Source organism: Mastomys coucha, unplaced genomic scaffold, assembly GCF_008632895.1.
Source record: "Mastomys coucha isolate ucsf_1 unplaced genomic scaffold, UCSF_Mcou_1 pScaffold1, whole genome shotgun sequence".
In the NCBI taxonomy this organism is placed as follows: Eukaryota; Metazoa; Chordata; class Mammalia; order Rodentia; family Muridae; genus Mastomys; species Mastomys coucha.
Window position 1 is genome coordinate 85,642,238 of NW_022196891.1, and position 25,474 is coordinate 85,667,711.

The window sequence follows — 25,474 nt, forward strand, 5'->3', positions numbered from 1 at the left end:
GTAGAGCCTCAGCCAGAGATGGAGAAGGCAAGGAAGAGGGAAGGGATCACTGTGGTTAGAGCAGACAGGAACGAAGAGGGCAGGGACCATAGTGGTTAGAGCAGTCAGGGGGAAGAAGAGGGGGAAGCCAGAGGGCTGGAGTCACAGTGGTTAGAACAGTCATGGGGAACAGGGTATCTGAAAAAACAGAGTGAAACCTGAGATGGTAAACTGCATGTCTCTGAAAAATAACAATTATAACTCCATGATCCAGATAGACTGGAGAAAGAAAGGATATACAATAGGAAGTAAGAGGTACAATGTAGCCTAGAGAGTGAAGCAAGGAGCTTGGGCTGGCAGGAGGAGGGGGCAGGGACGGGGCTGGGGTTATCTTTTGGTGGGATTATGCTACCAATATTTTGCTATATATGTATATATATATATATATATATATATATATATTTACATGTATATGATGTGTGCTGTATACATATTCACTGTGTGAGTATGAATATGCATGTATGTGTATAGGAGCGTAAATGCATATATATGCTGTGTGAGTGTATGCATGTGCTGTGTTAGTGTGAATGTGTGTGTATGTGAATGATGGAGTTACAAAAACAAAGGAAACCAGCTGGGAGAGAGATTGCCACAATCGAGGAAAAAGGGGAGAGTACTTTGTAGCACATGACAGCACACACACGTAACAGGTTCCTACATAGTATGCAGAAATGGCCATAGAGAGGTTTTGAAACTGGGCGGAGAAATTCGTATACAATTTTTTAAAAAATCAATATTAATGGCTAACACATTTGAATTGTTGTCATCACTGATAATACAAAAATTAGACAAAATGACATTGAATTACGTTCTGAAGTAATCCATTTTCAGAGTGTCGGGGTAACAGACATTCACGCCAAAAAGTGTGTGCAGATAGGAAATCTTCTATTTCTGCAGCAACTTTAGGATATACACTTACAAAATGATTCAGCATTTGGTGTTGGTTAGATTTTTCTATTGTAGTAAATAGAAAAGCAGGGAAATGAGCATGGGACAGATTGTTCCACACAACAGCAGCCCTTGACATTGAGCCAAGATGTGTGCTTGGCCTCCAGAGGCTCAGGCTCAGGCCCTCCACAAATATCAGAAAATCTCAATCTCTGACTTCTCAAATCACAGGTGTCACTTTTGCCTGGCTTTGGATTTGTACAAATGGGGCCTTGCAGATATCCTCTCCTTCATGCTGACTATGCTTTGCAAACTAGCACTAGCCGATACTTGTGTTTGGGGAGGCCATGGACCCTTGAGGAGAACCTAGTGTTATCACCTCCCTTTAGCAATGTGATTCTCAACTGCGTTCTAAACACCTGTCCTTGCGTCCGCAGATAAGTAAACTGTTAGCCCTCGTTAGAGCTAGAATTTACACTCCATCTACTTGTTTATGAATTTGACATTTGTCTAGCCTTATAATATATTTCATGTATTTTGCTTGTTATAGTATATATATATATATATATATATATATATATGTAGTGTATAATACATAACCAACATATTACACATTAATCCAATCAAATACATCTGTGTATACATAATCACTGGGTATATTTGCTGGCACTTGTATCACTAGCCTAGAGTAGTGGCCACTGAAATTTGGTTCCTTAAATTTATTTCCCAAATGAATGTGTACATTTAGAGACGACATAAGCACTCTATTATTTCTCTTCTGTAAATACTGATGTTGAAATCTAGCTCATTTCCTGCCTTGAAACAGTGCAGTTCTCCATTGTATGGAGTGCAAAGCCACTATTCACTCTGCTGCCGCCTGTTGAGTCAGTACTCTAGCTCCCGTCACAGGGCGTTCTACAGTAAAGCTCTTGGGGTGCTTGTCTGGTCATGATCCGCAAGTTTTCTTCCTCCTGGACCAGAGATGGAAACACATTTTGTGAGGCACAGGGCAGGGAGGGGTGGAGATGCTCTGCAACCCAGCTGCAATCTAACCCTCTGCCCTCACCAGGGACTTCATAGCTGTGTTCATTCCCTTGGCCAATGAAAGTCACATGGCTGTGCCTCAGTCAGCACTTGGGGTTCTGAAAATCAGTGACTTCCATTGGAGAAAGGAGGGTGTTAATTATCTTGAATAATTGTGCATTTAACCATCGTATCTCATTGTAAATCCAATAACGTTTTCTTTATTCCACACATCCATCAAACTGTTATTATGTTTATATTTACATATATTTATTTGTGAGTTTGGTTCATTTAAATAATTGATTACACAAAGGAAGCATTTGGCTCAAATGCTAGGATTTGTCTATCTGCATAGCCATGGTAATCTAACTCTTAAGAACATGCTTCAATAGAATTTTAAGATTTCAGTTTCCTACTGGAGTGTAGGAGGAAGAAATTCACTTTCTGTTTATCTTGGCAACATGGAGAAAAAAAGATGTCAAGATTGAGAGAGATGTGGCGGATGACGACATCAAATCAAGTTGTCTTCTCTGCCTTACTTTTTCCCTTCATGTGAGAATCCGACCTCTCTATACAGACTTCCATATTTGTTGGTCTAAAACACATTTCTTTGTTCTAGAAGGCTTGCACATTTATTGTTTGGGGGGAAACACATGTATTTGTATACTCATTGAATAGCATGTAATAATTAAAATATTCCCAAATGCATCTTAACTATTTAAGTATTCCCATAGTCCTTGGGTATTTTTTCTTTCACCAAATTTCTCAAGTTACAGTCAACAACAGTGTCCTGAGATTGAATGATTTTTCTCTGTTCCTCACACCCTGGCTTCTATTGTCTTCTGGCGCAGAGTCGCTATTCTGCCCATTAGGAGAGAGCTAGTACAGCCTTCCTTTCTTGAATTACAGCTATTTTTATTCAATGCCCTTAAGCTATTTAGCTTGGGATTTTCGACATACTATTTGAGAGGGAAGGGAAGATCAAAACCTGCTGGTCAGCCTGAGTCTCTCATCTTCCTTCTCCTCATCTAAAACCTCAATGGAGCCATGAAATATACTTGTGCATGATGTTAAAGAATAGAATGAGAAGGTGGGGCAGAGAGGATGGCTGAGACAGTTAAACTGAACCAAAGTTCAGTGCCGGTCAGCTTGACACAGCCTAGAGTAAGCAGAGTCATCTGAGAAGTATGTCTCGATTGATAGATTTGACAGATCAGACTGGCCAGTGGACTTTATCTGGAGATGGTAGACAAGGTTACTTTGATGGTTAATAGATGTCAGAGGACCCAGCGCACTGTGGGTGGCACCAATCCCTGGGCAGGTGGTCCCGGGCTGTATAAGACTGCTAATCACTAAAGAGCCTAGGGGTAAGCCAGTAAGCAGCCAGCTCCTTCATTATTTCTGCTCTAAGCCCCGCTGCTGCTCGAGTTCCTACCTTGACTTCCCTTGGTGATGAATTAAAACTTATAAATTCAAACAAATGCCCTCCTCTAAATTGCTTTTGGCCATGGTGTTTAGTATATGTCATAGCAACAGAATGAAACTGACCCCACGTCATGTAGGTCCTTCAGTTATTAGTCCAGCCTAAAGGGAGATTTTTTTTAAGTGTTTATAATCCTGGTCTATTGTGTATTACTGCTCAAATCAGAATTCATTCATTATTTATTATTGTGCTTTAGCTTTTGTTTGATTTTCAGGTACGCTGTTGATCTCTTTATTCTTGCTCTGCTAATTTTATATTTCCAATGGGATGTACCAGAGATGACTGTGATAGTTAGATGTCACTGCAAGTTCCAGCACCTTAAGTGAAACACCCTCGACACAGGAAGGGCTCCACATATGTGCTGTGTAGGTGGAATCCCAAGACGGGAGCTGGGACCTAGCAGTGCATATGAGAGGAATATTGCAGATCAATTTCTGAGGAAAGAGAGCTGGCTGAAAGTCCAAAGGCTTGCACCCTTAGTTGACTCAATCGCTTAGCTCCGACAGACCAGCTTGCTCACAGCATTCTGTTTTAGCATCTACTGTTAGATTTATCTTTTCATTTTCATAGTACTTAAACAAGATCCTTTGGGTTTTTTTTTTTCATTTACATCAAAACCTCATTTATTTTTAGGACCCTCTGGTGATATTTTCAAACCGATATGATTAGGTAGCCAGTTTGGGGGGTTGACAGCACCTGTTTTCAGGTGGACAATTTTTAGACACATTTAAACTTCATTTTATATTGATTAACAGGATTAAACATAACAGGTAACGTAACTTCCAAGTTCTAATTAGCCTTTAACAGGGATGTACTTAAACCCATGGACTAGGGCCATTCCAACACATTGCTGTATATAATTTCCTGACTGTATTCACTACATCATAAATAATAATGAAAGTAAATGTACGTTTATTGGAAAGAGTCCACAAATCGGCACCCCTGACTAACCAATGCCGTTTGCATCTCCAGCTATCAAGGCCAGCTTCCGGACGAGGGTGTCTGAAGGGCTGATCCTCCTGGCACTGTCCCCTGACGAGCAGGAAGAGTATTTTGCCCTTCAATTGAAGAATGGCCGTCCTTACTTTCTTTACAATCCCCAGGTAAATTACTAGCCACGATGGTTGGCATTTTCGAGAATGTCAGGTGGACGCCGGGTACTAAGGTAAGCGTACAAATGCTCACAGAAAATCATCATCTGAGACCCCCAGGGCTTCCAGAAGGCATTCTGTCTTATCTACAGAGTTTCTCCACCTTCTCCACTCTGTGATCCTTTCATACAGCTCCTCGTGCTGAGGTGACCCCAACCGTAAACATTTTTTCATGGCTACTTCCTAATTGTAATTTTGCCACTGTTATGAATTGGAACGTAAATATCTGATATGTGACCCCAAGGGGTCACAGCCCACAGGTTGGGAGCCACAGATCTGCATCCTCCCAATGAGGAAAACGAAAATTACAAAAATAGGAAATGACTGCCCACAATACAAATAGCAGAGCTGTCTCCCAACCGCATCTATTCTAGGCAGCTACGTGCTTAAAATTGGTATGCTACTTTATGATGGTTCAAAATGTATAGCTGCAGTGGTGTGTGCCTGAGATCCTGTCCTTCAAGAGGCTGGGGCTCAAGGACTACTGTGTAAGGGAGGCCAGCCTTGGTGCGTAGTGAATTCCAGGCCAGCCTTGGACCTTGTGAGACCTTGACACAAAAATAAATCAACATGTTATTTAAAATAATTCTGAATAGATTTCCTTTTTCTTCAGAGAATAAATGATGACTTGGTTTTCTCTCAGGTCTGTGTTCTTCTCTCTTCCCTTTCTTTCACCCTTTGCTATTTTACTTTAAGTAGTTAACTACTTAACTAGCAAATATGTAAGGGATAGTTAAGTACTGTTTTACTTCGTGTTTCAGATTCGGGCAGTTTTAAGGTGTAATATGGTCATAGCCCTGGGAAACAACCTAGAAAGAATGTAATGAAGTGATTAATTTAAAATATTCTGTGAATATTTAGAAAGAGATGTTTGAGATCACAAGAGCATAAAATGGAAGCTTTGGTCAGAGTGGTCAGTCTCCTCAGGAAGTTCTAGCAGCCATTAGACGTGAGGCAGCATATCCAGCCTGAGTGATTTAGTGAGGAAGGAAAAGATTTGCCCTCCACTCACTTACGTCTTCCCTCTAAAGCCTGCAGCTGAAGTTATGAACAATACTTCTAAATATTTTATGTGATATTACCAAAACTGGTGGGGCTTCCCATGCTGTGTCTGAGGTATACTTAGGATCCTAGAGTAAGAGCTGCGGTGGAGGGCCTCAGACTCTTGCACCCTGGAAACCTGGGTGAGCTGGGGTTGGGGGAGAACCTGAGCTTGAACACTCAGTGAGCTCCCAGGGAGAACTGGGGCTCAGACACCCTATGATTTTTTGGGAAGAACCAGATTGTAAACACTCCGTGACCTTGTGGGAAGAACCCAGGCTTGGACACCCAGTGACCTAAGGGGTGAGAGGTAGCTGGCACCTTTTGGAGCAAAGGCTGTCTGTCTGAGGATCCTGCCAGGCTCAACATGCAGGTGAGACTTTCCTGCTTAGTGATGCTGAGAATGGAAGACATGCCAGTAGAGGTTGCTTTGCGCTGCCTTCGAAGTGGCCTGATAGGTCCTGAGCTCGGGAATTAGATGACCTTTGTGACAAGGACCACTGGGTGCCCCATCCCTGCTAAAACTGCAGCTTCTTACTGGGTGCTCAGAGAGAGAAACTAAGCACGTAATAGCATCCCACAGCAAACCCAATAGCCAGGAAGACAGCGAAGCTGGAGCTGCCATGGGAGGCAAGGCAGATGGTCGCTATAGACAGAAATCAGCACACTAAAGTTGGTTCAATTACAGAGCTGAAAACATTATTTTTTTTCCTTTGAACACTTTAAGGAGATTAATTAGAGGAGGTATTTTTGAGGCTTACATTGGTAAAACATAAAGTTGGAGAAAGTTCCAGAACAAGAAGAAAAGGAGGAATGAGATAAAAATAATATAACATTTTAAAATGTGTGTGTTGATAAAAGGCCTCTTATAAACTTATTAAAATGTCCCAGCAAATCCCAGTCAGGATTCAGCAAGTGATCCCTGTGCCGGGCACACATTTTCCCTACCCAGAGTTCTGCATGTCTGAACCCAATCATGGACACGCCCATGAGGTGGGCACCCTTACACCCCATTTCCCAGGTGAGCATTCTGAGCCACAAGTACATTTCTCCCAGTGTCGCCTAGTTACTCAGTGACAGATTTTAAAACCATGAAGCCTAGGTCTAAACCCGGGGAGGCACTCCTGTCACTTGGGGAGAGACTGAGGCAGGAGAATTGCTGAGAGTTCAAAGTCAGGAGAGGTTTTATGAGACTCTGCCTCTCAAAAGAAGAGATGAAGCGAGCTTCAGGCTGTCTCCGGGATGGTTTAGCATTCCTCCACTGCGTCTTTCCATCAGCAAACAAGGATGCTTCTGAGTATTCAGAAACGTAGGACAAATGATGGCCTGGGCACTGTATGAGAAAAAAAACCTGTCAGTAAACTTTGAACTGAAGGTGAAAAGCTTCTAAAACACCCCAAAGAGAAGCCAGGATAAAGGATAAACTTTACCACATTATCTTAACCTTGAGTGTCCAGTGAGTGTATAACTAGTGACGGGCTTTACAGGCAGAGACCATCTTGAATATGGAAGATCATTAAAGCAGGGAGGAAATGAAGACCATGGCAAAGCAAAAGGAAAAAAAAATCAACAAACAAAACTACCTGCAGGGGACTAGGAGACGGAATAGAAAGATTTTTAACGCACCTGCTTAGCATAGGGTGGTTAGAAACTCTATCATCCTGGTGCCATCTCTCCATAAGATAAAAGAGTGATCATCAAATAAAAGCTTTCAGAAACACATAGATAAGCATGCTGGACAGGGAAACCAAATGCTAAATTGCAAAACTCTGCAAACATCAGAGGAAAGCTGTGAAAGGGCGGAGCAGCTGCAGGAAGAAGAATGTCAGCAAGGAGTGGGAGCCTGCCTCTGCCCTGCACTTCTACCTGGGGATAGCTGAGAATCAAGACAGGACAAAGCTGTGGTCATTTCAGCACTTACCTCAGAGGCTCTAACACAGGCAGAGAGGCTCCCTTTAGGGGTGGAAGTTCATCCTTGAAGCCACCGCTGCAGTCAAATGCCGTCATCATGCTAAGTTACACCAACTGTTTTAGACCACGGGACAGAAGCAGTGTTCAGTGCACAACTTGGTTAGGAACTTTCAGGGCGAAGAGGATAGTTCAGTGAGTTAAAGTACTGGTGTGCAAATTCAGGGCCTGAGCTTGGATTCCCAGCATACCCATAAAAAGCTAGTGTGATGGTAGCCACTGGGGAGGCAGGTGGCTCCTAGAACTGCATCGGCCAGCCAGCCAGCCTAGCAGAGTCTCTGCACTCTAGGCTCAGTGAGAGACCCTGTCTCAAAACAGAAAGTAGACGGTAATTGAAGAGGATGATACTATACTTTGACCTATGGCATCTACACATGCACCTGCACACACACATGGATAAGCTCACACAAGCACGAGCATGCAACTCATGTGCACACGCACACACACACACACATACTCTCATAAGCACACATATGCAACACACATGTGCACATGCACAGACACACATAGAGAAAACTCAGAAAAAAAAGAGAACTGGCATCAGGCTCTGGGATTAGACTCTGTGACACAAACATGAAAAAGTGACAACCCACAATCCCAGGAACTACAAATGGTCTTCCCAGACTAAGAGTTCTGTAATAACCCCATGCATGGACACACTCACATCCTTAAACATATGAGGCAAAGCATTCGGAAAATGAAAACTGTATGACTCCAGATCTGAATGCCAACACTCCATGTCTTTTGATGTTGGTCCTGCTCTCTTTCAAAACCTGAAGTCCTTGAAGACGGCATGGGATGAAGAGACCAAACTATGCTAACCCTCGCGCAGACACATGACTTTCATGATCCCAAGGGTGCTACCAGGGAGCCCTCTGGAGTCCCATCAGATAGACAGGCTGGTTCAAGTCACAGTAGCAGACCTTCCCTTACCCCAGCTGACACTGCTGGCACCTTCCCAGCCCTTCCGTCCCTGCCCCATACAGCTTCATCCTGAGTGTCTACTGAGCTGGCAGACACTGGCCCAAAACTAAGAAAACCATGCTAGTAAAAGTAGGAAGCGGGGTGGAGAAAGGAGGCTCTACAATGCTGGATAAGCACACTTCTGTCTAGAATAATTATCGGTCCACACGAGGCAAAAGCTGTCTGTTTTCAGCACACTGACAATTCACTTACTTTTGAAAAAGTAAGGAACTGGTTGAGCAGGTTTGCCTCCGGTGTATTTGAGAAGGTATAATCAGATGTATTGCACTAAATGCTCCTGGGCCAGGGGGCAGCCCATGAGGCAGCAAGTACCAGTCAGCCAGCACCAGCCAGCAGGGGCTGTACCCTCACCCACCTCTAAGGAATTCCTAGCTAATGCAGGTTAGCTGCACATAGCTGCAAAGCCCATAATGAAGACCGGGCTTATTTTTAGACAAGTGTTGAAACTGCCAAATGGAGAAAAATCGGAACAGTCTCCACTTGTTTGTTCTCACTTTGGGATAAGCAACTGAAGATAGATTCGTGTGCGACGTGAGAGATAGCTCACATCTAAAGAAATAGGTGCATTTGTTTTATGCACCTGATATTGACATTATAATTATGTGTGTTTTAAACACTTTAAGCATCACCGTTAAGTCATTATTTTCCTTTTCTCCGTAAATCACGACAAGGTTGCCTAGTGAACTCTGCATTGTTCCTACCGCAATGGTAATCTTATGCTTAATGTGTTCTTCTTGTCGGACCGTCACTGCTTTATCCCTAGCCCAATCCTTAAAAAATGTAGATGCAGGCTAAATACGTCTGACAGGTTATCTGCTTAAATGGTAGATAATTTAACTAAAACTGTACCCTAGTTAAATCAGATCATCTGTTTTCAGAGGTGAAATTTCTGGCTTTTAATGGTCCTGTAGTGACAAGTCAGTTCTTAGTGATTTTACTTTCTCTACAAGATGCTTTGACTTGTCCAGGAATAAGCTGTGATGGAGATTTTTAACTGATTATTCCTGAATCCATTCACAGGAACTTAATTTTGAATTTGGAAAAGGACATTTACCAGGAGCTTTAAAGTCACCCTTTATGATTTCAAAATACAATTTCAAAATAACTTCATATTCTCTCAAATGTTTCGAGCTTTAAAATGTCTTAATAAGCCTGAAAGCTGAGTTTCTTGAACAGCTGTACATCTTCCACAGAGAGAAGCCATACATCTAAAGCCTGCCACGCTCCTCCTCTGTGTCCAGGATGTCCCGCTGGGTCAATACATAGGGAGGAGAAAAGAGACTTTCAGTGAGAGTTAAAGCTGGAGATGTGTATCTCAGGAACTGAGAGCTGGGCACAATTGTTAAAAAGTCAAAGGGACGGATGGGAAAGAGGGTTCACCAGTTAAGGGTGTACACTGCTCTTCCAGAGGACCCAAGTTCTAGCCCCAGCACCAGCATCCAGAGACTCACAACCATCTGTAAACTCCATTTCCAAGGCTATCTGATGCCTCTAGCCCCCCCCCCCCCCACACACACACATACACACACTTTAAAATAGTAAAAATAAAGCTTGGAAAAGAGACCAAAATGAGAGATGAGTTGCAACCCTAATTTCTAGAGTTTCACTGAGTCTCTAAAAGCTACAATGTTCTAGCCCTTTGTTTGGCTATGTCAACTTCACAGAGACTTGATGAGGTGATGTTTTACTGCCCAACTTTAACCTAATTTGTCCCTTTGGTATTCTATACTCAGTGGCATTCACAGAAAATATACAGAACATTATTATCTTCACAGACAAGGAACCTTTGAAAGTAAAACTTTAAAATGATTCTAACCGGACAGTAATTGCTGTGCCCAACGTTTTCCATGCACAACACCAGATCCAATTATAGAATTATGGGGATATTAGCATAGTCATCAAAGAATGCTATACAAAGTTCCTCTAAGACTTGAAGCAAGTTTGGCTCACTCTGCTGCAGGATACCTCAGTGGATCGGCAACCAATCAATATGATTTCTGATGGCAAGAACTCTCCCTTGCTTCAGATTATTGCCAAACAAAATGTGCAGAGCTTCTGCCTCAGACACCTGATCTTTAAAATGCAGAACCGTTTGTAACAATTTTAACGCTAACTAAGTACACTTTGATGAGACAGCGTTTAATAAAATGCTCATTAATTTCATCATTAGCAAGGGTATGCTCAGAAGTAAGCCAGTTTCTTATGTCACACCCAATTAGCATCCCATGCTAGTAATCCCATTAGTATTGTTGAATTCACTAATGGAAAAACTAATGGGCATAGTACCAGGGCACATTAATTGGGCACGACACCAGTTCTGGTTTTAATTATTAAACTACGATAATGAAATGTGTATTTGTAAAATATTAAAATGTTGAAATAGAGTTGAAGAAAATAAAAGGATAGGTAGAGAAAAGCTGAGAAGGAAAGAGTCTAGGATTAGAGATAACTTTGGTCATGTGCCTCACTGCCCAGGTTATCTGCATAAGTTGGGGTATTGTCCATTGTAAGAAGGAACTACTTGTACTGGTGGAAAATTAAAAGCTCCTTCTGGTTGGTTTTGTTGCTATTGTTGTTGTTTTTTTTTTTAATATTAGTAACATAAATTTCTCTCTATCATGTGGGTTGCCAAGTATACTATGAGGCTTAACAAAGGTTAATTAAATGTATAGAATGGATATATTCTATCTTTAGGGAAATACAAACAGAAATATTTTGTGTAAGAACTATTTTGTGCCCAGCCATGCAAATCTATTACATTAGAGAATTACTAGATTTTTCTCTTAGAAAAAAACAATTGACTAAAACTGTTGGCATTTGATGAAACATTCTAGGTAATTAAAAAATTATTTGTATTTTATAAGTATCAGTGTTTGCCTTCATGAGTCTGTATACCATGTGTGTGTAGTAACTGAAGAGGCCAGAAGAGAGTGTAGAATCCCACAGAACTGGAGTTAAAGATGGCTGCCAGGTGCTATGTAGGTGCTGAAAATTAAACCCAGGTCCTCTGCAAGAGCAACTGGCTAAGCTCTTAACCCAAGCTCTTCAGCCTTGATTCAAGATTATTTTTAAAAATATTTACTATTAAAACCAATCTTGCTTGTTATGTCTAAGAGCTTGCAAGCAACTTTGTATTTGATTTTTCTCAGGTAAATCAACCTTGAAATAAATTTTTCCTCCTTAGGTTTGGAGGGATCTGTTTTGTTAGTCATGATAGTAAATGTTGGCTAACAGAGATGGAGTTTCTTATATGAACTCTGATTTGCATCTGGTTCTCCTGTGTTAGTCTATCTCTTCTTTCTCTTCCCTACTTCCTCGTCCCTCTTGGTCTATAATGTGGATGCCATTCATTCTCATCATACTCAAGAACTCATTTTTCACTGTGTTATTATGATCCTACCAGAACTATAAACGTTAGATTTTTATACTACAAACCAATGAATATCAAACTTAACACCTAAGTTCAATAAATAATTACTCATTTTATCATGGGTCATCTCCCATCCCCTCTTTCAGTGCACATTATGAATCTATTCATGAAAAGAAGCGAATTTTCCTGATGCTTGTTTATCCTTAGTATAAATTTTCACTGCTTTTCTCAGTTTTAAATTATTTTCTTCCTCTTACAATTTGCCATAAACAATAAAATTTGGGTATAGATACCCAAAATACAAATGCCTCTGTAAGCGAGTCTGGTCTGGAGCTTTCTGTTCATATTTGGTCACTGTGGATTTCAGATGCCCACCACAGGATGATCATGGGCAATTAGTAGGTGCCAACTTGTGTGTCGAGTATTTGGAAAAGTGGCTGCTCTGTGTTAGGATCATAATGCTGAAATCTGTGAACTGATTTAAAAATACATATGATGTCAGTGACATCTGAGTGTGAGCATTCATTCATTCATTCATTCATTCATTCATTCATTCTCTTAAGGGATCACTAGTAGAAGTTACCACAACTGATGATCATGGTAAACAATACAATGACGGACTGTGGCATGAAATTACAGCAATCAGACATCAGGGTTTTGGCCAAATCACTCTTGATGAGCAGTACACAGGTAAGGGCTGTGTGTGCATGTGGGTGGGCGTGGGTGTGCATGTGCGTGTATGTGTGTGTCTGCACGCGTGTGTGTGAGTTTCACATTGATTTCTTCATTCAGTTTCACACTAGTCCCCATGAGATCTGTCTCTTACTTGGTCTTGGCTTTCCCACTGGTAAACTCTGGCCATCAGCTCTACATCCAGGTAGGACTCCAGGAAAGCAGAGATGGGAATAAAGTCACCATCAGCTGTTCTGTATTTTGTGCATTCTTAACATCTGGCAGGGGCTCCTGATTGCCAAATCCATGTTCCCTTTTGCCTCCAGAAGGCAAGCAAGGAAAAAACATCCATGCACAAAGATGTGAGGAAAAAAAAAAAAACAAGTCTCAAACATGTAACTGACTCACTCCTCCCAGTTTCTGCAGTGGGTAGACAGGACCCTGCACACCTATCAATGTTGGCATTTGACTATGGTTTTCTTCCTAGCTGGCTCTGTCTTCCGTTTTCATCCAATAACATAGGTTTTTATGGATTCAATTAGGCTACAACTGATTTTAATGAGCTCCTACTATATTCTACGATCATTCTAGGTGCTCAGATAGCAAAGAGTAAACAGAACTTTGTAGCGGCTGTAATATAGAAGGAGATGGTGGCAGGAGATAATAAATAAATGTGTAAAGTCGTAACAAATTATGGGAATGTAAAAGCAGGATAGGTAGGGGTTATCTGTGTTGATAAGACTTTAGCTCAATGGGAAACACTGTCTGATTTACCCTCTAAGGATGCTGAGTGGCATTCTGGAAACAGCTTCTTATAGTGACCGGCCCACACCCTAGAGACTCATAGCTGATTGGCATGAGGCCATTGTGATAAAAGGCTTGTTCACTGGGAGGAGTGTTAAATTTGACTCAGGACTATTAGGTAAGGACTTTCTTATAGTATTTGAGCATAGAAATGAGGGGACCAAGAAAGGAAACATGAAAATATCTAGAAAGAAATATGTATGTTTGGAGTCAAAACAAAACAAAACAAAAAGTAGACATCAGGCTGGGATGAGGGCGATGGTGGGCAAGGCCTTGGGATGTGAGAACACTTTATGTTACATGTTAGGGTCTGACAAGGAGGCCAGTTCCGTAGCAGACAGAGGGGATGCTGATGAGATGCAGGTGTACAGCAGCTGTCTATCTGGAAGCTAATAGACAAGGAGGCAAAGCAGATGCAGGAGATCTGGGTACCAAAGATCTGTGATGAGTCTCACTGTGAAGATTCCCCAGAGGAAGCTGTAATTCTCATCTCCTCTCCCACAGGCTCCTCGACTTCTCTGAATGGAAGCTCCGTGATGGGAGGCTACACCGGACTATTTGTGGGCGGGTTGCCTCAAGGTCATGCCATCCTCCGGAAGAGGCGTGGTGAGTTTCACAGGAAGTGGAAATACATATTATCGTAGTATTGCTTCTGTGGCTGCAGAAACACCTCCGTAGTACAACTGTAAGAAGAAAGGGTGTGCTTAGCTTGCAGTTCCATGCTGTCATCCTATCAGTGCAGGGAAGCCATGACAGGAACATAAAGCAGTTGGCCACATCCACAATCAAGAGCAGAGAGAGAATGAGTCCATACCTGCTTACTATTCAGCTCACCTTCTCCTCTCTTACACAGTCAAGGAATCAAATCCAGGAATGATGCTGCCCACAGTGGCTTATGCCCTCCACATCAAGCATCAAGGACCTTAAAAAGGGTGTCCCTCTACCGATGTGCCCAAAGGGCATCTTCTCTAGAGAGTCACTCCTTAAGACTTTTATCGGGTGATTATAGATCGTATCAAGATTACAATTAATACCAACCAGCATAATGTTCTACTAAAAACTTTAAGTACAATCTATTTACAACACTTAAAAGTATGAAGGGGTGTTATTTACATTTTCTACATACCTATGTTCATTTTCAGCCTCTTCTTTCTCAGAGCAATTTCAATAGTTCTACTTACCTTGTCAATGTCAAGTTCTTGCTATTCAAAAAGTTCATTGGGCTTTTGTCAAAATGACTTATATTAATTAAGATTCATACAATGCAGAATGTGTGTAGAGAATTTTTTCTAAGACTTTTAATCCAAGGGAAATAATACGGGAGCAGGAAACTTGACTCCCAGAAATCTGGGTAATAGTCCAAGTGTATGGTGTGACAGTCACAAAAGAGGTTACAGATGGATGGTCCTAACCCAATCCCCAAAATTCTATAATTAAGATATTGGGGCTGAAGAGATGGCTCGGTGGGTAAGAGGACTGTTTCTTCTTTCAGACGACCTAGACTCTATGCTCAGCACCCCTCAGTGGCTCACCATCGGGCATCCTCTTCTAGTGTCTGCAGGCACTGTGACCACTTGATGTGCAAACATACGGATACAGATATAGAGACAGACAGACAGACAGACAGACAGATGATAGAGAAAACACTAATACATATCAAATAAATGGAAAGTAAGTTTTAATGATATTGATAAAATAGATCCTATCTTAATTAGGTTATTTGCTTTTTGTTTTTTGTTTTGTTTTGTTTTGTTTTGCTGTGATAAAAATACAATGACCAAAAGCAACATGAAAAGGGAGGGGTTTATTTCAGCATACAGTTATACAGTTTTAGACTGTCATAAGGGGAAGTCAGGGCAGGAAGTCAGGGCAGGAAGTCAGGGCAGGAACTGAAGCAAAAGCCATGGTAAAACACTGCCTGCTGATTTGTTCTTCACAGCTTGTTCAATTGGCTTTCTTTTACATTCCAGAACAATCTGGCCAGGGGTGGCACTACCCAAAATGGGCTAGGCACTTCCACATCAACCATTTATCAAGAGAATACCACACAGGCTTGCCTATCAGCCAACCTTATGAAGGCACCTTCTCAACTGAGATTCCCTCCTCTCGGTTGATTGTAACCTGTGTCAAGTTACACACACACACATATACACACAGTCACACACACGTGTGGCACAGACATACACACTCCTTACTTTCAGCATATAAAAACATACTCCAAAATGAAACTAATAGAAGTTACCACTAGAGATGTAGGGAGGCTGGCAAGATGGCTTTTATTGTCTATCCAGGCAAGCTGAGTTCATGGGATCCACATGATAAAAGGAGAGAGCTAATTCTGACAAATCGTATTTCTCATCACCACATGTTCACCATAGCATACACAGAAACACAAACACAAATAAATATAATAAAATTTTACATGACCCTGACAACAATCACCTCCAAAAGCCTACTAGTGACCTTAGGGTTTTCCATGTCTTACGAGGACTCACAGGGCGCCTCAGGAGTTTCTCTCAAAAGGCTCCCCTGTAACATTCCAGATGTCATGGAAAGGCTGGGACCCTGGGTTAAGTGTGGTCGTTCGTGTGTGTTCATCTGCGTGCTTGGGTGGGAGGTATTCATTGTTCTCATTTGTGTGTGTGTGTTTATGTTGTGTGTATGTGTATGTATGTGTGTGTGTTCATATGCATGCTTGGGTGGGAGGTATTCATTGTTTGTGTGTGTGTATGTGTGTGTTCATATGCGTGCTTGGGTGGGAGGTATTCATTGTTCGTGTGTGTGTGTGTGTGTGTGTGTGTGTGTGTGTTCATATGCGTGCTTGGGTGGGAGGTATTCATTGTTCGTGTGTGTGTGTGCGTTTGTGTGTTCATATGTGTGCTTGGGTGGGGGTATTCATTGTTTGTGAGTGTGTGTGTGTGTGTGTGTGTGTGTGTGTATGTTCATATGCATGCTTAGGTGGGAAATATCCATTGTTCGTGTGTGTGTGTATGTGTGTGTGTGTGTGTGTGTGTGTATGTATGTATGTGTTCATATGCGAGCTTGGGTGGGAGGTATTCATTGTTCCTGTGTGTGTGTGTGTTCATATGTGTGCATGAATGGGAGGTATTCATTGTTCATGTGTGTGTGTGTGTGTGTGTGTGTGTGTGTGTTCATATGTGTGCTTGGATGGGGGGTATTCATTGTTCATGTGTGTATGTGTGTTTGTGTGTTCATATGTGTGCTTGGGTGGGGGTATTCATTGTGAGTGAGTGTGTGTGTGTGTGTATGTTCATATGCATGCTTGGGTGGGAGGTATTCATTGTTCGTGTTTGTGTGTGTGTGTTCATATGCATGCTTGTGTGGGAGGTATTCATTGTTCATGTATGTGGGTACTTATGCTCCTATGAACACGTGTATTTGTCCATGGATGTCAGAGGTCTACATCTGTTGTCTCCAATAACTTTCTGCCCTTTATTTGTGAGATAGAATCTCTCACAAAGATGGAAGCTCTTGACTTTGTCTAGGCTCACTGTCCAGTGAGCTTCAGGGACCCTCCGACGTCTCCCCCTCACCCCTGGGCATTGTGGTTGTCAACAGTGCTGGGAGGAAGGGATTCTGGGCCTTTTAAGTTGGGGCTAGGAATCCAAACCCAGGTTCCCAGGCTCTTGTCAGCACTTCACCCCCTGAACCCTCTCCCAAACCTCACTTTTGAAAGTGCTTAGCACCTATTTTAGAGGCTTATGAAAACAATTTCTGGGTTAATTCAAAAGGCAGTATTCTTGCTAACAGCAAAATATCAAATTTAGATTTTTTTTTCATAAGTCTAATTTTCTGTAGATTCATCGTGAATGAGCCAGAGGCAAACAGAATTGCACCCATTCACTGTAGATACCGGGGCTACATGGCTTGTGATCTTTAGGAACTTGGGGGTGCTAATGTTTGTAGGTTTCTTCTTTTTGAATATCAGGTAAATGGATCACTGAACAATAAAGTCTACACCATCGAATGATGTGTTCCCTGATGCCTTTCTCTTTTGCAGAGATAATCCAAAGAGGCTTTGTGGGCTGTCTCAAGGATGTGTCCATCATGAAGGGTTACAGCCCCTCTGGGATGTGGCTACCTTTGGATTGGCAGAGCTCTGAGGAGCAGCTCAATGTATATCACAGCTGGGAGGGCTGCTCCACCAACCTAGAAGAAGGAGTTCAGTTCCTGGGAGCAGGTGAGGGGATGGCCAGTGACGTAAGACCGTGTGAATCATCTTTCTGTCACAACCACAAAATACCCAGGGAAGTTGACTTAAGAAGACGGAAGGTAACCGTTGGCTCTCAGTTTTCAAGGTTTCGGTGGCTTCTGGTGTGTCCCCGAGAGGTGTTCATCCTGGTGGGAACATGTGATCTTGTGAAACCACTCCTTGCTAGTGAGGAGAAGATAGGTCACACTGCTTCTCATGTCTCCTTGTTGGTCCCCAACACCTCCCTCTGGATACAACTTTTGAGCAATTTGAGGACATCCAAGAGCTACGCGATAGCAGTGCATACATGTTCTTTTCATGGTCACATTGAACCTCCTCTGCCCAGTTTACCTTAATGAGTTTATGTTTTAGAATGGTGTACATTGAATTATACATTATTTTCAAAGTGTGACTATAAGATATAACTGTTAAGATTCAGGGTGCACGCTTATGAGTGACATCTCTGGCAGGCTCCAGAGTTCTTGTGTCACAGTTCTCTTATATGTCAGCATGCAGGTTACTGTGAAAAAAATGGCGCCGAGGATTTTTTTATTGCTAAAATGACACAACATCTCCATTTCCCTTAATATATAGTTGAAGGGTGCTCGTCTTCAAATCTCAGCATGAGGTTGAGCAGGCCTCTGAGGGACCGCTGGTGAATAGGGCCATCCCTGCCACCAGTGCAGTGGCTGAAGAAAACTGTGAGGCAGGGAGCTTCCTTGCCACCCATCTCTGTGCACCCCCCCCCACCCCTATGGCAAAGCCCTGGAAAGGAACAGTGTGGCTTGTCGGGTTTAGACTATTCCTCATTAAACACCCAAGCCAGCCCCCCGTCTCTAAGTTGGTTGCTTATAAAGTGGCTTATAAACTGTGTGCAGTAACAAAACTGTAGTGATATTGTTCATTTTTCCATTGAAAGCAGCATTCTGGGCTTGCCTTAGCTTCCTCAAGGGGCTAAGCATCCTGCAAGATTTGTGTGTGCATGTGTGTATGTGTTCATGTGTGTATGTGAATATGTGTGTGTGCATGTGTGTGTGTGTGTGTGTGTGTGTGTGTGTGCATGAGTGTCTGAAGGCATGATCTGTTTCCTCTTCAGAGGTATCTAATGTTCATCTTGCAGCCCCCATAGACAGGAGGGGATAACATGGACTGATCTGTCTGTCTTTTGTGGGATTTTTAAAACAAAAGTCATACCTTTCTCAGACGTTCGCCACACTCTCGCACTGTCTGCCAGATGCTAATGTGTGCACACACTCTTCTCTTAAAGGATTCCTGGAGCTTCATTCCGATAAATTTCATGCTGGGAAGGACTTCGAGATCTCCCTGAAGTTTCGGACAGACCAACTAAATGGATTGCTTCTTTTCATTCACAATACAGAGGGGCCAGACTTTCTTGCTGTAAGTTAATGAATTTAATTAAGCTTATATTAAAATATCAGGCCCAACTTTGAAAGAGATAAATTGTGTGTTAGTAACAAGAACAATGGTTTTTTCCCTAAATTTACTTTTATTTTCATATTTTTCAAGTAGTCTTTATTTCTACAAGCCTGTGAAATGACTTACAGATTTAAGATAGTTTTTTCAACTGACAATTAGCACTATAAATGTTGTAAATTGAACAGAACAGAGCAGATGTTAAAAATTAAGGGAATCCAATTTAGTTTCTTTGTACATGAAAAATACCTCTTCATTATCTTTTGATATAGTTTCAAAATGTATTTTATATATTTCACTTCGTGTCAGATAAAACACAATACAGTGAACACTAATGAGCAAAGCACTCCATTTGAGGACCCAATTATCATCCTTTTGTGTCTTTTTTTCCTCAACTCTAACTAGAACCGACATGTAACTGTAATTTTATGTCTCTTATTGCTGTGTATTTCATAGTTTGAATAATGGACATCTATGAATGAGCTTTACAAATTTTGAGATTTATGAAAATGTACTTTTACAAATTTCTATTTATTCCCAATATTCTAAATTATTCACATTTTCCATTGAGGTGTTCCATTTTCGGGGCTGTATAATATGCCTCACGCCAACAATACGTTGTTTATTTTCATGTATTTGCTTTGGTGAATAATATTAATATAAGCAGTTGATATATTTCCCTAAGTGCAGTGAGAAAGTATCGGTTTTTTATTTGACATTAATCATTCAATTGAGTGAAGCATTGGAGAGACGGCACAGCAGTTGTGAACACTTATGTTTATCTCTTGCCTTTTCCAGCCACATCTCTTGTTGTTTTCTTCCTGTTTTCACCTCAGTCTCCTCTGTGATGTGAGCCCCTCCTGGCACTCCAGCCTCTTCCCCTGATGTCTGTGTGGTGATGGTGGCTAACCCTCTTCCATTGGTCACAGTGAAAGTATGGCAGATGTCTGTCTTTATTGTTTATGTGTATGTGTCGCTTTGACTGAATGCCTGACAGAATTAAAAGGAAGATATTTATTTTGGCTCACTCCATAGTCCTTGGCATTTTTTTTTTTTTTGAGAACATCATGATGGCAGAAACACATGCTAGCAGCTTCTATTCCATGAAGAGCAAGGGATGAGGAGAGGTTGAAGAAACATCAGGGATGGGACAGAGAAACAGGTGCCCTTCAGAAACGCACTCCCAGTGAGCCACACTCTCCAACCAGCCTGCACACCCCACCACCACCATCTCAAAACAATCTAGTCTGATGTTTTTCAAATTTATTTTTATTTATGTGTATGAGTCTGTGCACCACATATGTGCAGGTACCCACAGAGACAAGAAAAGGTCAACAAATTCCCAGGAACTAAAGTAACTGGTGGTTGTGTGCCATGATGTGGGTGCTGGGAGTCAACCTCAGCTGGGAGTCAGTCCTCTGCGAGAGCAGCAGGTCCTTGTAGCTCCGGAGCCGTCTCTCTGGCACCTCTCTTCATTCTTAACCCAGTGGGTTAAACATGGAAGAGGTCTTGCATGCTGATCAGCTCTGGATATATGCCTTCACCTACACAGACAGGGATGCCTGCTGATCTCCCTGGTGACCCAACACAATCAACTCGGCAGTCACATGGCCTTGATTTTTCACACCCTCTTCTGTACAGTGTTCTGGCTGATCTACCATAGATATAGTCTGGGTTTCAAATGAACAAATTTATTAAGTACACAGCAAGTAAAAGTACAAGAATGCATAGCAGAAAGACAGACAGAGAGAGACAGGCAGACAGGTATCGCAACACCATCAAATCATCTTCGCAAAACCCCTAGCAGAAATCAACAGTGGAAGGAATCCCCATTATGTCCATCAGCTAGAGTTTCAGTGAAGCCTGCATGGAGAGCACGGAGCGGGTTGCCCCCAGGGGCAAGACTTGCAAGTGAACGAACAAACAATGGTAGGAAGGTGAGCTCTTCTGGTTCTCAAGCTGCTGCTCAGGGCAGCCAGGAGAAACCAAGTAGGGAAACTGAGGCAGTCCGCTGGAGTTCCCAATTAAGCTTTCTCTACATGGAGTGTGGAGCTTCCCACACTCAACTTCAGGCTCTTGTTTCCCACTGCAGACATCTTTCTATTACAGGATATGCAATGCTAACCTCTCCCGGTAATAGTTTACCTTCTGATGTTCTGAAAGGACACTGTTTTCACTCCTGGCCTACTTTGTTAATTTATTTTTTTTCCTCCATGTTACAAAGTGGGGAAGGCTACCCTGTCCACAGACAATGGGGACATTGACAAGATTTTGAGACCAACACATTTAAATCAGAAACGGGGTGGGACAGTCCTGCTTGCCGAGCCAGCGTCTCAGCATGATCAAGCAGCACACCATTAACCAGCATGGACGCCTTGCAGGTGCCCAGCACAGTCAACACTGGCCACCGTGCTCTCATGAGTTACTTTATGAAACACTTCTTAGAGCCTCCCTGAGCATCACCATAATAGTGCTGATCATAATGACTTTTGATGACGTATCACTCATCGAGCGTCCGATATCCCAGTTTCAGAGCGATGCTTCCTGTGCCCAGGAAAATGAAAATACGAGTCAATGCAAAACATAGTTTTTGGTGTCAGACAACAGATGAACTTTTTCCATCTCACCCCAAATTATATAAAATCTTCCTCTGCATACCGAGCAAGGCTCTCACAGTCTCCCACTCCAGTGCCTCCTGTGTCTTACCTAACGCGGAACCTTTCTTTAAACCCAATGTCCTCTGTCTGCACAAGTCTATCATCCTGCTTGAAGGACCATCCATGAATCTCACATTATTGTAAATCTTATGTGGCGTGTGGTGTGTGTGTGTGTGTGTGTGTGCGTGTGTGCATGTGTGTATGTGGGGGTGTAGGCTTAGATTTTTCAAAACCACTTTAATTAGGGTTCTTCAATGCTTCAACATCTCTTGTAGCCTACATACCAGAGGTACGGGAAAAGAAAGGTTGATAGGAAAAGGGTGGTGTAGACCTGTTTAGAAGTAGTTCTTTGGGGCAATTCCAATCTCCTTCATTTAAAACCAAGAGTATATTATTGACAGTCCAGTCCAAAACATCAAATAGCAATCAGTAGGAACATCTCCATCCAGAAGAAACCACAGGACTCCTCAAATTGGCACGAGTCCAAAGCAGCAGCAAGAAGCAGCCGGAATATCACGAGAAGTTTTCTAGCGTGTCTCCCTCTCTGAAGTCACAACAAGCCAAGATCGGTTGAGACCGGCAAAGCCTTGCAAGATGAACCAATAGAAGAGCATCGTTCACTGTAGGGTTGTGTTTACACTCTGTCTAAGCATCGCATGCCCTCTCGAGAGTCCGCTCCAGCAAAATATCACATGTCCTTTCACAAGACAGCTAATCTAAAATGGATGCCTGCTCCAGCAAGGCATCCTCTCTTCATGCAGCTTCCAGAAACACATCACATGGCACAACCAAGTTTTCAACAAAAACAGATTTCTATTTCAGGGGTGTAGTGCAGTTAAGTATGAATGAGTGCTTCTGTGTGTGTGTGTGTGTGTGTGTGTGTGTGTGTGTGTGTGTGTGTGTATGTGTGTGTGCATGCACATGCTCATATGTGGGTGCACTTGTGTGAATACACATGTGTATGTATGCATATGGAGTCCAAATTTGATCTTCAATTTCTTTTTGGATATACTCGTCATTGTATTCATTGAGACAGGGTCTCTTGCTGACTCTAGAGCTTGTTAATCCAGCCAGTCAATATGTCCAGCTTGTTCCTAGGTATTTCTGGTTTTACCTCCCCAGTGCTATAATTCCAGAATTACAGAGGGCCACATTCCACCTGGTGAGGGATCCCTAAGCTTGCTTGGCAAGGGGTTCAACCTTTGCCTTTAGAGTTTTGCCCCAGCTCCTCAAAATCTTTTTTGACCCTCAGGGAGGGAGTGGCTCATGTGCTTATGTGGCATCTCATCACTCTCTTGGCTTCAGGAATGCTCCAAGATGCACCTTTGCTATCATAGAAGACATATTCTTTTCCCATCAAGATTTAATTTATTTTATTTAAGATTCTATTCTCATACTCTCAACTCTTAGAATGGCATGATTTCACACCTAAAACAAAATAAAAAAATGGTTGGTAAAATAATTATCATGTTACATTTTGAGAGAAAATATGAATGCTTTTCCCTTACACTGAAAATTTGGGTAAAATATGCTGACATTAGAAAATGGTGCATTAATCTAAAAGAATACACACAGAGGCAATTATGCTAGAGACTCAGAATAAAACTGAAACATCGAATCAAAATATATCTCACAAATTTGAAATTGAGTTCACTAACCATTTAAAACAAGCTTCATCAAGCCTGACATTTCATTTTCTTATTGTCCTGTCAAATTTTCTCCCAAATTAAATTGATACATGCAGTCGTATTTTCTCATTTCTGAGAACTCAAAAAAAAAACCAGAGTCATAGTTCATAGTGTTCTGTTCTCCACTTTGCCAGTCATTTATAGTAGGATTTAATCTGTTAACTATGTTACAGAGGAAGCCGGTGTCTCCATAATATCACACTGTGGAGTGTAATCATTACTGGGTATGAATTTGTTTGACTGAATACAGCATTCTTCATGGCAATTGTAAGCTTGCAGCGTATTTCATTACCCATTACTTCGGCTCTGCTTAGGATAAGAGACGACTTGTCGAGCCGTGCTTTTCTTCGGGAAATTGACCTTCTGTTCTTGTTGAGGCTGCTGTCCTACAGCTTCCTGATGTGCCTCTTTGCCTTTTTGAATATGACGCACAGATGGAGCTGAAGAGAGGGCTGCTGAGCTTGAAGTTCAACTCCAGCCCTATCTCTACAAGAGCAGATCTCCGGCTGGGCCCGGCCCATTGTGATGGAAAGTGGAATACAGTCAGTGTGAGAAAGGAAGGCTCTGTGCTGTCAGTCGGTGTGAATGAACTTAGGAAGAGCACCTCACAGGCTGGAGGCCAGCCTCCGCTGGTGAATTCACCTGTCTACCTGGGCGGGATCCCACAGGAGCTGCGAGACTCCTACAGTCATATGGCTCTGGAGCAAGGTAACTTCCCTTTAGAGGCACACACCACTGGACATCCCTGTCCCACCAGGCTTTGGTTTTGCTGTTTCTAATATGGAAGTAGACGTACACTAAAATAAACCCCAATAACCCGCCTTCCCTTTTCTTACAGCCCTTTAAGCTCAAAAGTAAAATACTCACTGGATATTTCTTCACACAGACTTTTAATGTATTTTTATTTTTGTAAGTTTTAAAGATTTCTTTCTTTATTTTTATGTCTGTGTCTTGCCTAAGCATTTGCACATGCGATGCAGTGCCCTCAAAGGCCACAAGAGGGCGTCAGATCCACTGGAACCAGACTTAGAGAAGGTTAGGGACACCATGGCTGCTGGAAATGGGGCCCAGGTCCTTTGCAAGAGCAGACATTGCTCTTAACCTCTCAAGTGGCCCCAGTCAGTCCTCCATGTCGATCCTAAGAGTGTCTCATCACACTCCTTAAATTCGGCATATTTATTCAACTTGTCGTCAACAAATAAAAGTGTCATACAGATAAACCAACTTTATGTATACTACATGCAAAATTTCCTGGAACACACATATGGTTTGAGCTTTTAAAATATTGATCACTTGAAATGTAAACAGTTAAAATGATTAATAAAAAATAAAATTATAAAGTCAAATAAACAAAATAAATAAATTTAGAAAAATAAAAAATTAAAAATATTGATCATTATCTATACGTGAAGGTAAAAGATAGATGGTTGTGTAGATGTGAATGAATGACTAGGAAAATATTGCTATTAATTTCATACACTTCAGCTTCTAACACTAGAGCGTGTCACCTCCAGAGCTCTTCGGAAGAATTTTTGGGTAGAGAAAGCAGATGAAGCACTAAGTTTAGTAGAATTTCAAATATATTTATGGAAAAATTAGACAGCTTTATCAATAATAATCAGAATAGGGAAAGCAGTTCTCTAATCCAGCACTTAACTCATGTGTTTGTACTTAACTAGAAAAAAAAAATTTTAAAAGGCAGTTGGTTGTGTTGGCACTGGAGATGCTCGGGCAGGAGGATGACAATTTTGGAGCCCTCCTGGGCTATATAGTGAGACCCCTGACTCAAAAACAAAAGCAAAATGGCTAACAGCATGTGAGTGTAGTTCCCCTGAGCAGTCTCATAAGAAGAACAAAGGGAATTCCTCACAAGGAGCCTGTGGGTGAGCCATGGTGATTCGTGACCCCACCTGATGGATGAGGAAGGTGAGGGATAGGGAAGAGTGCATCTGCGGGAGATTGCATGGTTAGAAAGCAGATACCAGAGTCCACAGTGGCCAGGCGGTGATGCCGTGAGCCTTTAATCCCAGCACTTGGGAGGCAGAGGCAGGCAGAGGCC

General features: G+C 42.0%; 1 protein-coding gene and 1 long non-coding RNA gene across 8 annotated transcripts in view; one reads left to right on the forward strand and one right to left on the reverse strand.

Moving 5' to 3' along the window:
• The window catches only part of Ush2a (usherin), a 689,504-nt gene that overhangs the window by 245,939 nt on the left and 418,091 nt on the right, over positions 1 to 25,474 (forward strand). Inside the window, 6 exon segments of the mRNA XM_031338301.1 lie at positions 4,406 to 4,536; positions 12,511 to 12,637; positions 13,928 to 14,029; positions 17,445 to 17,624; positions 18,904 to 19,034; positions 23,850 to 24,123. Of these exon segments, the coding sequence (XP_031194161.1) occupies positions 4,406 to 4,536; positions 12,511 to 12,637; positions 13,928 to 14,029; positions 17,445 to 17,624; positions 18,904 to 19,034; positions 23,850 to 24,123 (945 nt within the window).
• Positions 13,542 to 25,474, reverse strand: part of LOC116068580 — a 53,589-nt gene continuing 41,656 nt past the window's right edge. For all 7 annotated transcript variants that reach the window (XR_004109635.1, XR_004109634.1, XR_004109633.1 and 4 more), the window contains 2 exons: positions 18,831 to 19,032; positions 13,542 to 14,106 (listed from right to left, as the gene is read on the reverse strand). This is a non-coding gene — a long non-coding RNA (uncharacterized LOC116068580). The remainder of the gene's footprint in view (positions 14,107 to 18,830; positions 19,033 to 25,474) is intronic.